Source organism: Megalobrama amblycephala, linkage group LG8, assembly GCF_018812025.1.
Source record: "Megalobrama amblycephala isolate DHTTF-2021 linkage group LG8, ASM1881202v1, whole genome shotgun sequence".
Classification (NCBI taxonomy): domain Eukaryota; kingdom Metazoa; phylum Chordata; class Actinopteri; order Cypriniformes; family Xenocyprididae; genus Megalobrama; species Megalobrama amblycephala.
Window position 1 is genome coordinate 6,027,375 of NC_063051.1, and position 12,477 is coordinate 6,039,851.

Consider the following 12,477-nt stretch of genomic DNA (forward strand, 5'->3'; position numbering starts at 1 on the left):
ACTCAGAGTAGGAGAAAAAAGTCATTTTGAGAAAACAGCCTTTAAAGATATTTACTGTAATTGAAATCTATAGATGCAAATAGATAAAGTACTATAAAATGTACACTTAAAAGTGTATTTTGGATGTTTTCTTTCCACCAGTCTGAAAAAAACTCAAAATTGACAGGTGCCTGAAAAAACTGTGTTTTTGCCTGTAGTGTCTCCCCTTAATTGTGATATATTAATTTACAGATTGTGTGTATGTTCTCATAACAATGCTGATCGTCTTAATATGGTGTTTCTTCATAAAATGGTCAAAACTCCAAGAAGCTGACAAACGATCATGTAATGTAGATGGTGACAGCTTGTGTCATGCATGACAGCTTGTTAATCCATAACATTATTATAACTATATTTGATTACTGTTATATTTTAATTGTTCTAAAATTTGGGCCTTTATATTCCAGATGAAGTTAATGGTTTTGTGACAAACTGTGATAATCCAGGTAAAATTAATTTGTATGTATTTGAGGATGAGAGGTGCATGGGTGTTTGTAAAATTGCAGTACTGTATACATACATATATATATTTTTCTCCATGGAACTTGTTTTAATTTCTTTGAGCAGGTCTGTTTAAGTTTGGCAGGTGGCTATTTTTATTTATTTATTCTTATTATTTTCCTTGTCTCTTTCCTCATTTAGTTATATGTGGGAAAGAAATGTGTAAAAAGGAAAAAAAAAGTGCAGACAATGTTTTCTCTTTTATGATTGCTTGTCTTTCATTTTGTCTTTCATTTTGATTGCTTGTCTTTCATTTTTCATTTTGTCTTTCATTTTGTCATTTTTTCATTTTTAAACATTGTGATAGCAAACGGTTCGATTATTAAAAATAATTATGCAGGATTTTTTTCTCACTTATTTCAAAAATGTACATTTTGACATTTTAAAAAATGTGTTACTACATTTTATACATGTTTAAAAACAATTATTAATATTTATGGACATAAAATTTGATTTGATTAATTAATTTTTTTTTTTTGAGGTTTTAAGAAATAATTACTTTGATACTGAATCAAAAGGTAGGTCTCTTAGTGGATTTGTGCATGCAAGAAATTTAATATATTGAATCTAAATTTAATCTAACAAATTGACATTCGGTTACATTTATCCTTCAAGATCCTAAGGAATTACTTGCCTATCTAAAGACACTAAAGCCAGGAAATATGGCCTCACACATGGACCCTACTCCAAAGTAAAAATCTGACAGCCTTCACACACCATCAACATGATTAACTTGGGTTTTGAGTTGAATTATTCATACATGTCTCACTTCCACTGCCACCGTTTCTCTTCCAGGCTGACTGATGAGATTAGAGATATATTCACTGCACTGGGCAGCACCATGGTCAAATCCCTGAAGCCCAGAGATAGCTGGGTATTCGCCGGCATCTATGAAATGAAGAAAGCTAGCCCTTTTGAAAAGGTTGGAACGTCTTGTTCCTTTAAGTGTAATTGTCTTCCTTTGTGCATCACTGTTAATGCGATTTTGATTGCTTTCTCAAACTGGGCAAGGAGTTATTTTCTGTGATAACTTAATTTCAGTCATGACAACTCTCGGGATAGTTTATAAAGCATTTTTTTTTTTTTTTACGTAAATGGAATGTACACGGTCTTGGCAGACTAGATCTGCTACACTGCTGCTGCAGAGCAAGTGTGACTCGCTTCTGCTAAATACTCAGAACATAAAATAAAATGAATGTAAACATGCTGCTGCTGCTAGAAAGAGGGAAACACCAGCATCAGATCTAGGCAGGTGGTGCTGGGGAGGTGGAGGGCTAGAATATGAATTTCCATAGAGCGCAAAGTTGGTGTATTTTGTTTGGATGCCTCATGGTTAAAAAGGGAAGTAATAATGGATAGGTGAAATCGATTGGCTTTGGAAGTCATTGAAACGACCAATCAGAATGTAAACAGAGTTTGAACTATTCATTTGTATTGAATCCAGAATCCCCTTAAAGGATTAGTTCACTTCAGAATTAAAATTTCCTGATAATCTACTCACCCCCATGTCATCTAAGATGTTTATGTCTTTCTTTCTTCAGTCGAAAAGAAATTACGGTTTTTGAGGAAAACGTTCCAGGATTTTTCTCCATAGTGGACTTCACTGGGGTACTTGTTGAAGGTCCAGATTGCAGTTTCAATGCAGTTTCAAAGGACTCTACAATCTACGATCCCAGCCGGGGAATAAAGGTGTGTTCACACCGGACGCGAATGAAGCGGTAAGCGCGAGTGATTTACATGTTAAGTCCATGCAAAGATGCGAATTGACATCCTGCGGCGCGATTCGCGCGAATGAAGCGGCAACCAATCAGGAGCTTGCTCTAGTAGTGACGTGACGTAGCGAGCTGAGGCAGAAATTCGAAACAACAATGGAGGACAAAATCACCGTCGCTATACATCTTCATACATTTATAGAAACAGAAATAAAAAGGATCGTGTTTGAAAGAAAGTGAGTGAGGAGGTCGGACAATCTGATAAGTTGTAAAAAATGGTCTTTACTCAATTTGAGCTATATATATATATATATATATATATATATATATATATATATATATATACACACATATTAAGACTACAAGCCAACTAAAGACGACCAATTGAGCTTATTCGCTGTAATTTACAATTATTTCCCCACTGACAAGTTGTGTTTATTCAGAGGAAGTGTGCAGAAAGCAGTGGGAGAGTCTGGGACACATAAAGGAGCGGGAGAGCCCCTCTCATGACGTGAATTCGCGTCTGTTGTGAAGGGATTTTCACGCGCGAATGAAGCGAATGTCACGCGCGAATGTAGCGAGTAAACTCAAAATGTTCAAGCGTCCAACTACGCGCGAATAGCGCGATTTATTCGCGCAAGTCGCGTCTGGTGTGAACGCAACATAAGGGTCTTGTCTAGCAAAATGATCTGTCATTTTCTAAAAAAAAAAAAAATACAATTTCATATTCTTTTTTTTTTTTACCACAAATGCTTGTCTTGTACTAACTCTGCGATGCGCCACGCATTACGTAATCATGATGGAAAGGTCACGCGTGATGTAAGCAAAAGTACCGATCCAGTGTCTACAAAGTGAACGTGCAAAGACTAAGCCAAACATCCATTACAAAAAAGGTGAAACAACGATGTCAGATGATTTTGAAGTTGGAGGAGAAAATTAGTTTTTCGCCCTACTACAATAATATAATGCGTAGTGCAGAGCAGTGCAAGAAGAGCGTTTGTGGTTAAAAAGTATATACTTTAATTTTTTTTTTTTTTTAGAAAATGACTGATCATTTCACTAGACAAGAGCCCTTTGAAGCTGCAGTGAAACTGCAATTTGGACTTTCAACCCATTGGTAACTGTTGAAGTCCAGTATATGGAGAAAAATCCTGGAATGATTTACTCAAAATCCTTAATTTCTTTTCAACTGAAGAAAGAAAGACAAAATCAGGAAATTTTAATTCTGAAGTGAACTAATCCTTTAACGTCTATTGTGCATTATTATTTTAGTATATTATACTATATTATACCATTGTAGTATTTAATACATATATTTAAGTTGTAATTTTGTTACGTGCTTTTGTCATTTTTTATATTTCTATTTAGTTTCCTATTTTTATTTTAGTACTTTAATTTCAACCTATTTCAGTTAGTTTCTAAGGCAACATTTCTGTTTTAGTTTTTAACATTTCATTTAAATTAATTTTCATTTACATTTTCATTTAAAAGTTTTTCATCTAATATTTATATTTTATTTCAGCTTTATTTCCATAAATGAAAATGTTTAATAGTTCTACTTTTAGTTTTTTTGTTAATAATAACCACTGCTATTGTGCAAAACATTTAAATAGGTTGTTTCTCTGTTATGTTTAGTTGATTTCAAAATGATATGAGGACAAACATGTATGGAGACTGGCCAGAGATGGGGGAGGTCATTGGCTGCTTTCCCAGAAGAATTGAGACTGAATGAGTCTGCCACATTAGCCAACCTTAGATCGCCACACGTTTGGGACATTTGAAAATGGGACATTAACAACGGACTAGTCTTCCCTCCCTAAGTAAATAAAACTGAAGGAATAGTTTATTCTCATGTTTTTCCAAATCCATATGACTTCCTTCCATGGAACACAGAAGGATAACTTTTGCATATGTTCACACTGCTCTTTTCCAAACATTGAAAGAGCCATTTTCTGTCATGATGATCATACTATAAAGCAAATAAAAATGAAAGATAATAACAGAGCTGACTGTTTTTTTTCATACTGAATTCCTTCACATTGGTTCTTTTATATGAAAGTAACACTGTTGCTGTTGATATTAACAATGAGTGGAAAATGGGAAAGTGACATCAGTTTTAACACAATCCCTCTTTTTCACTCCCCCTCCCTCTGCTGGATTGTAGTACCAGTTAGGGCACTGTATGCACTCTGGGATTGCAAAAGTGTGCGTGCATGTGTGTGTGTGTGTGTGTGTGTGTGTGTGTGTTTGGATTTGCTTGGAGGGATGTACTTTCCCTCCTGCTTCTCCTCTTGCTCTGCATGAAGATAGCAGGTGGAATCCCGAAGAAATTGTTTCTGGAACAATCCCGAGGCAGTGAGTGCTCTGCACCTTTGGAATCATGGGAGTGACCCATGGAAAGAAAGTAAGGATATTTTAATCCATTTTGAAGAACTGGTCTGTTGCTATGTTATGAGTGTAAGAACAATGTCATCTCGTCTAAAGATCTGACATGACTCAAACTCTAATAAGTGTTGATTGTAAATGGACAGTAGACAATATTTAAGGCTTAAATTTGTGAAATGTATACAGTAAGTTGAGAATGTTTCTTTTGTTTTACTATTTGTGGGACTTCGAATCATAATGTTTGAGCATGAGACATTTAATCTAATCTAAAAACATGTATATAGGCTACTTAAAAGTACACATTAAATACACTGACTATTGAATGAGTTGTGTGCCTTAAGTTCTTTTAGTTTCAGTTCTTATGTGTGAAATCAAGAGGCGCTTTTCCACCGTCGGGCCGAATGGTTCTTAGAATGAAGGAACGGTTCCAGTTGTGTTTCCACTTGAGTCTGGTACGGCACGGCACGATTATAAACCGTTCTCGGCCCAGAATTCTGGGCATGGTTGTCGAATCGTGCTGGTAAAATCCATGAAGTGACGTCGCCAGTCAGGATTGGTCACTTATCTGTTGTCTGGCTACCAGTTTCTCTGTAGCTGGCTAAGCGCTCTATTTGAACGATGTAAACAAATTTATAATAAAATTAAAAGAAATATCAAAGACTATAGAATAACACAAGACGTGTCACTCGTATTGTTTTGAACGGGAGAAAGTGTAGCGCGCAATATGGCGGAATAAGCCCCGCCTTCTAAATAAAGGCCAATTCACACCGCCCCGACAACAGCCAACAAACTCGTCTGTTGGCGTTTGTTGGCGTTGGTCGGAGTCGGTTTTCACCCGACTGAACATGTTTAATCGGCGTTTGTCGGGTCGTGGAATGTCTGCGCGGTGTGAACAGTTTTCCAACAAACTCTGACGTAATCTGACCTGATCACGAACCGTTGCCATGACGATGAGGCAAGTCCCCTGAATAGACAGCTGTTTGATCGCGCCCGCGCCTCACGCACACACAACAAAGTACTGGAAACGTGACATCGCAGTTTGTTCGTTATAAAAAATAAAATACAGTTAAAAATAAAAATATACAAAAGGTACAATAGTCCATAGTGCAATCCGTGCCATTCAGCAAGAGCAGCTACTCCACTTCACCGAAAGATAGAGGTAACGACGTTATAACCACCATGAGAGCAACGCAGGTTTACCTTCAGTTTCGTTTTTTTAATAATTCGTTTTGGCTTGTTTAGCTACATGGTTTTATATGCTTATGGGTCTCGTTAATAAAAAGGGTCGCGCTAAAAAAAAGTTTAAAAACCGGTGTATACCAACCGCACCGCAATAGGTTACGATCAGATTTACGATCAGATCGATGGCTACAGCGCTTCGGATTTCAGGTTAGTATTTTTGTTTTGCCTCAATACTTTAATACAATGAAAATATATATGATGCTATATTATTAATGTAATAAACTTGCCTGACAACATTGTCATGGTTACACTTATGTAACTAGTTGTGGAATTTTTTACCAGTCAGACGTCACTCGTTTGTTGGTTTGTCGGTGCGGTGTGAATTGGCCTTAAGAGCCAATCGCCGACTTGTAAAGTCTTCGCGTCACTTCAGCGGCAGTTAGAATCACCGGTTTCTACCTATGGTTTCTACAGAAACAGTCAGACACGCGCCTCCGAAGAGACGCGCATTAGCTTGATCCAGCCTGAAAAATAGTTTTTTTGTCATGATTCGAGCGTTTAGAAACTAAATTTATGAGCCGGTTGTTGTTAGATTTCATTGGTGATTTCAAATACAAAATTTAATCGTAAGGTTGGCGAACAATTTTGGAGAATTTGATGTTTCCCCATTCAAAGAGATTGCATGATGCCCAGGATGCCCAAGAATCGTTTCAAAGATGGCCGCCGAGTGAAATGACTTGTCTTAAAGGGACTTTGGAAATATCTGATCATCCTTCACCCAGTAAGGAAAATTTCTGTCTTTAATTACTCACCCTCATGTCGTTTCAAACCTGTAAGACCTTCGTTCATCTTTGGAACACAAATTAAGATATTTTTGAAGAAAGGTATTTGTCACGTCCATAGACCACCACTTTCAAGGTCCAGAAAGGTACTAAAGACATTGTTTAAAAACTGTCGATGTGACTGCAGTGGTTCAACCTTAATTTTATGAAGCCACAAGAATACCTTTTTGTGCACAAATATATTGACTTTATTCAACAATATCTTCTCTTGTGTGTCATTCTCATATGCTTTTTACGTCCAGCGCTTCCAGGTTCTATGTCAATAATGAGCCGGCCAATAATGACTCTGCGTTCTGACGTAGAACCTGGAAGCGCTGGACGTAAACAGCGTATGAGAATGACACAGGAAAGAAGGTATTGTGGAATAAACTCGCTATTTTTGTTTAATTTTTGCACACAAAAAGTATTCTTGTCGCTTGATAAAAGTAAGATTGAACCACTGTAGTCACGTGGACTATTTTAACAATGTCTTTAGTACCTTTCTGGACCTTGAAAGTGGTGGTCATATACCTCTCGGATTTCATCAAAAATATCTTAATTTGTGTTCCGAAGATGAACAAAGGTCTTACGGGTGTGGAACGACATGAGGGTGAGTAATTAATGACAGAATTTTCATTTTTGGGTGAATTTAACCCTTTAATAGTTTTTGTTAGCGATCTTAATCTGCATAACTTTCATGTGTTTTGACATTTCAGTGTAAAAAAGGCCTATATTTGGTTGCAGTCTATAACATTAACAATAACTGATTTACTTTCCTTTGGTGATTTAGTCCAAGGACTCCTCGTGACTTTCCTGACACGATCACATTCTAGACAGCAAACAGATTATGAAGGAAAATGGAGAGTTTGTTTGGCAGGGCCAGTAATGAGGTGGCTAAGTGCCAGCTGGTCCCAAAACCATTTTAGTCCAATATGATCAACCCAGCATGGTGTTAATGTGCACGCACACACACATACCCACAATGCCTCCCTTGTGTTAGTGCAAGTTTCTCTCAACACACAGGGCTATTGTCCTCTTCATCAACAGCTTTGGAGATTATTTTCGATCGTTTGGATGGATAGACAAGGATGAGACAGTGCAATATCCACTTGGACATAGTAATAGTGATAGCATGGTTTTTTGTATACTAGTATGATGGTAATACCGTGGTATTCTTTGAAATGCCTATATAAATATGTTAGTCACACAGTAATATGGTATATATGGTACACTATACATCACTGTGAAAAGCAGCAGGAAATTGCAAAAGAAATGAAAGATTTGATTTCTGTATTTTGTCTCTATTATGACTAAATATAATATCCATATCCTCCCACAGGCAGATCATAACCATCAGAGTCATAATTCTGCCTGTGCTCAACCACTTATTGGACCTGGTGAATCAGGTTTTCTGTTTTTTATATTATTTGATGCAATTGTAAAAAAATATGATCAATAAGTCAACATGTTTAACCAATTTTAACTTAAGTTATATGTGATCCAACTAGACATAAAATAAATTGAAATTACTTGTACAGCTAAATTCAATTTACATTTTTAAGTTGAATTATGTTAATTTTTTTTTTTTTTTACACTGTGATGCTTTTCATCAATATTGCTCATTCTTTCTTGAACAACATATTAAACTTTGGTGAATCTGGTGCTACAGTCAGAGAGGAATCCTATTATTTTCCTAAGCAAATCAGCTTACGATTTTCACCTGCTGGATGATATTGGCTGTTTTATAATAGAAGGCTCTCTTTTGCTTCTCTCCCTCCAGTAGATTTAATCTCTGATCTTGGATCAGTGATAGACCCTGATCAGACGTGGGCCAGAGAAGAGGATTTAGACCAGAGCAAGTTGCTTCCTGAGCAAACGGACAGCGGTTACTATGAGGAGCTCATCAGGCCCAAAAAGCTCCACAATCCCATCAAAGAGTCCAAGAGCCATCGGGAGCTCCAGCGAGAGCTGATTATTACACACAAAAGGTGCAAACTGTCCCAGAATTTGAGTTGAAAGCATGTTCACATTTTGAGGCATGAACAAAAGCTTAGTTTCAGCCTTAATTTATCACCTGACCCAATTTCTAATCTCACTTCAAACATGTGCCCCCAGAGAGAATGCAGTTTATGTCTCCTTTGCATGTACATGTTCTGTCCAACAGATGGCAGTAAAGTCAAAGTTGTGCTTGCAGTTAAAGACACCATGAAATCAAAATGAACAATTCTTATTTTTTTATGGAATATTGGAGAATTACAAATGATATATCCATTCATATATATATATTTTTTAAATTCATGTGCCCTCATAATCTTTAATCAAAATAACTCCCCCTCCATCTCTTCTCTTGATGACGTGTTTACTGCTGCGAGGGCGGGGCAACCTGTCACTCACATGACATCACAGCAATGGCAAACCACAACCATCCAATCAGTTCCTGATGGACAAAATCAAGTCCTGCCTTACATTTTTTTCTTGTTTGAGAAGCCATTTCACTCAGATATGTCACAATAGGGAAAAAGAAGAAATGTCACTGCAAGAGGAAGGGGAAGTTACTTCGATTAAAAATCACAAGGGCACCTGAATAAAAAAATGCATGGATAAATAATTTAAAATAAATAATGCAATATTTCATAAAAAACAAAAATTGGCAATTTTTATTTCATGGTGACTTTAAGGGTGATGATCATTCCCTTTTCCACCCAATTACAATGATTTAACTATTTCTATAAAGAGGTATACAGTAACTCTATAATGAGATATAGTAACACTTATCCTATCTATCAGAGGAGCAGTGATGGAGGAGAAGCCAGAGTTACAGAGAGTTCTGGAAAAGAGAAATAGAGCTCAAGCTCTGAAACAAGACAGAAAGCAGGAAGAAGAAAAATCACCCCTGGAGCAGGAGTTACTGAAGAGGCAGATGAGGTTAGAGAAGGTAAAACCTGAAATAACACCCCTCAAACTAAACTGATATGAGTATTCATATACAGTATCAGTGTCTAATGGACAATATTGTTTGATTTATGCTAATAAGGCCATTAAATGCTAGGAAGCAATCCAAATGACACATAATATGCCCTAATTTTGCCCAGAACACATTGATATTTGGTCCTAAAGTTGTACTATGGATCATAATGAATACACCATGTACTATAACTTGCTACGATATATATAGTAGTGGCCAAAGGTGATGTCTGGAGGTGAATAATTGTGTTTAATGACCCTACAAGTTCAATTAATCCATCAAAATATGAGGAAAATATTTAAAAAAATATTTTAAACATGACATAAGAACAAAATACTAAACTTGGTTTACAAAATTATTTGAAAAAAAAAGGCAAACTACAGGTACAGGTTATATTTTACTATGCAAAGTAAAATAAAACTATTTCGTTGGTTCTCTCTTGTTTTCGCCTGTTCATAATTTCTTTGTATGACAGCCTGGCCAAAAATTATGTCCGCACAATTTGGTATCATTGCATTATCACCAATAAAACAATTGCCTCCAAGCACAACTACTCAAGTCACTGCTTCTTTAACACATTTTAATAATATTTGAATAAAGGGTGAAGATGTCAATTTTCCTAGGCCGGACATCACTTTTGGCCCCTACTGTATACCAACACCTCATTTAGAATTTATTTAATTCTTCTAAGATTGAGCGAGAGGCCGATGAGCAGAGAGAGAGGTCAAAGTGCGCACCTGAGTTCATTAGGGTCAAGGAGAGTCTGAAGAGGACATCGATTGCAAGTGCTGTGGAGAAAGAGCTGTAATCACACATCACCTACAACATCATAGATCTACATGAGTGTTGATGCTCCTCCAGCTGCTGATTTGACAGTTCTTGTTATAGCTTGCGTTTGGATTTTGAATGAAATCAAAGAATGTGAAAAAACAATATTGAGGACAAGAAAGTTGAAAATGTTGGCTAAAGGCCCGTTCACACCAAGAATGATAACTATAACGATAACTATGACGATAACGATATTTGCGTCCACACCAACGAACGATAACGATCTGTTTATTCTAAGCTCACGCGCTGCTGTTTCAAAGTGTGTACAACATGTTTTTGCTGTTCTTGTTGCATTTACACAGCTTTAACCAGCAGATGTCCTCAGCATGCTATGTTTCGAGTGAATAGCTAGTGTAATCGATCTGATCTAACAGTGAATTTAGCTGAGGAAGTGGAATAAAAACAACGCCTGGTCTTTTTCACTGCAACTTCAAAGGAAGCAGAACAATAATGTCGAAACTAGCGCTGGATACCTGAGGTAACACTGTTTGCTAGCCTGACATGATCTCATCGTTCATACTTCTCACTATTTATTCCAAGGGTATGACCGATTGTTTTCCATACATCCATTTTCTTTAAAGTATCCTTGAAAAGGGGGTTTGACGTGTCAAATATTGTTGGTTTTTTCTGGACCTCGACGATTAACTTCTCCGCAATGTCGTCTGGCATTTTAAATTAGAATGGATTCTGATTGGCTGTCAGTGTTTTATCGATCAACAGCTGGAAAAAATCGTTCTAAAAAATTTATCCCAATGATATTGTTTCTCTATGTCATTATCGTTAAAGCTGTGGCGTGTGGACAGTGCTATTCTCTTATATTTATAACGACTTTTTGGAACTATCTTTGTCGTTATCTTTATAGTTATCGTTCTTGGTGTGAACGGGCCTTTAATGATATGTCAGTGTTACAAAATGTTAAGCACTTACAATGGTCTATAAGATTTCATGTACTGCACCTTAATTGCTGATTAAGTGGTTGTCATTTGCACACGTAAGAACAGAATAGCTCCAAATATACTGGAACTGTATCTAGTGTTTTAGTAGAAATTATTATATCCTTTTATGCTTTTTAATAGAGTTCCTAACAAATCTTGGGTCATGTAATCCCACCAACACAATGCAATGTGAACAGAGAGCAATCCTGTCCACTTTTCCACATATATCTTTTGTTGTTTAAATACGTTTCAAATAATTTGGTATGCTCAAATATGGTATACATGTTTTTTATGTGCACATTAGGCTATAACATGGATCTTCTACTACATTTAACACAATGGCAGTATACAACAAGAGCAGAACACTGTATCCAATATTGATTTTCCATTTATAGCATAACAAATTAACTGGTATTGTCAATTGCAAATTTTAACATCTCTTTTTGTTGACTTAATATTTCATCAGACAGGAGAAGGTTACACAAAATTGGATTCAAATTGCAAAAATAACTTATCGCCAATATCACTGCATAATGCATATTTCTTTACAATTAAGCCATTGTTGAATTATACTTTTTGTATAAGTGACTATAAGTGACTATTTTTCAAATCTAAACTTGGTATTACTGGTATATATCTCAATATGCTATATTATCACCAAATATGGGATGTAATCTCTTCTTTCAGTTTGCACAGGTTTTGTATTTCTTCTTGAAACTGATTGATTGTAGGCCTCATTGATCTGAGCAGTTCCAAAAAGAAACCTGTGCTAAGTGAAAGAAAACAAATTGATAAAAAGATTGAATCAAAAATTTGGCAATAACATAGCATAACGAGATATTTATAATAGAAATGTATCATTTTGTAAGCCAGTCATTTTTAACCAGGAACAAGGTGGGAAAAAACCCAAAAGTACAAAAAATATCAAAAGTATTTTGGAAAGTTGTTATACCCTGTCCGAGTACAGTCAGTAAGTTTTAATCCAATGCTATTACATTAAAGCTAGGGTAGGTAGTATCAGAGAGGCTAACGATAGCAAGCTAGCTTTGAAAGCATAAGATCACACCCTCCCTTCAGAGCGCCCTCCAAAAAAGCCACGCCTCCTTGAT

At 36.3% G+C, this 12,477-nt stretch overlaps 2 protein-coding genes across 4 annotated transcripts; both read left to right on the plus strand.

The window, feature by feature from the left end:
* Window positions 1-227: 227 nt before the first annotated feature.
* Window positions 228-4,252, plus strand: si:dkeyp-67f1.2 (uncharacterized protein LOC556106 homolog; the record flags this gene model as incomplete). The annotated part of the gene is given in 5 exon segments (XM_048200936.1): window positions 228-348; window positions 447-485; window positions 1,132-1,231; window positions 1,336-1,470; window positions 3,888-4,252. Coding segments are annotated over 5 exon segments (492 nt in total), but the record flags the coding sequence as incomplete, so codon positions are not given.
* Window positions 4,253-4,392: 140 nt separating this feature from the next.
* On the plus strand, window positions 4,393-10,775 carry LOC125273486 (protein FAM107B). Of its 3 annotated transcripts, none has more exons than XM_048198911.1 (5): window positions 4,393-4,656; window positions 7,980-8,037; window positions 8,421-8,628; window positions 9,428-9,575; window positions 10,297-10,775. In XM_048198911.1, the coding sequence occupies exons 1-5, from the start codon at window positions 4,633-4,635 to the stop codon at window positions 10,411-10,413; spliced, it is 555 nt and encodes a 184-aa protein (XP_048054868.1). In that variant the 5' UTR covers window positions 4,393-4,632; the 3' UTR covers window positions 10,414-10,775. The 3 variants fall into 3 exon arrangements, with proteins under 3 accessions (XP_048054868.1, XP_048054867.1, XP_048054866.1); XM_048198910.1 differs by having other exon boundaries at window positions 4,394-4,656; window positions 7,980-8,046; window positions 8,424-8,628; XM_048198909.1 differs by having other exon boundaries at window positions 4,395-4,656; window positions 7,980-8,046.
* Window positions 10,776-12,477: the final 1,702 nt, after the last annotated feature.

Bases quoted from the DNA above. Each gene is read 5' to 3' on its own strand.
- LOC125273486 (XM_048198909.1), top strand. From the start codon at position 4,633: ATGGGAGTGACCCATGGAAAGAAA. The intron at 8,047-8,420 runs GTTTTCTGTTTT...CTCTCCCTCCAG, and splicing joins TATTGGACCTGGTGAATCAG to TAGATTTAATCTCTGATCTT. The intron at 8,629-9,427 runs GTGCAAACTGTC...CCTATCTATCAG, and splicing joins CTGATTATTACACACAAAAG to AGGAGCAGTGATGGAGGAGA.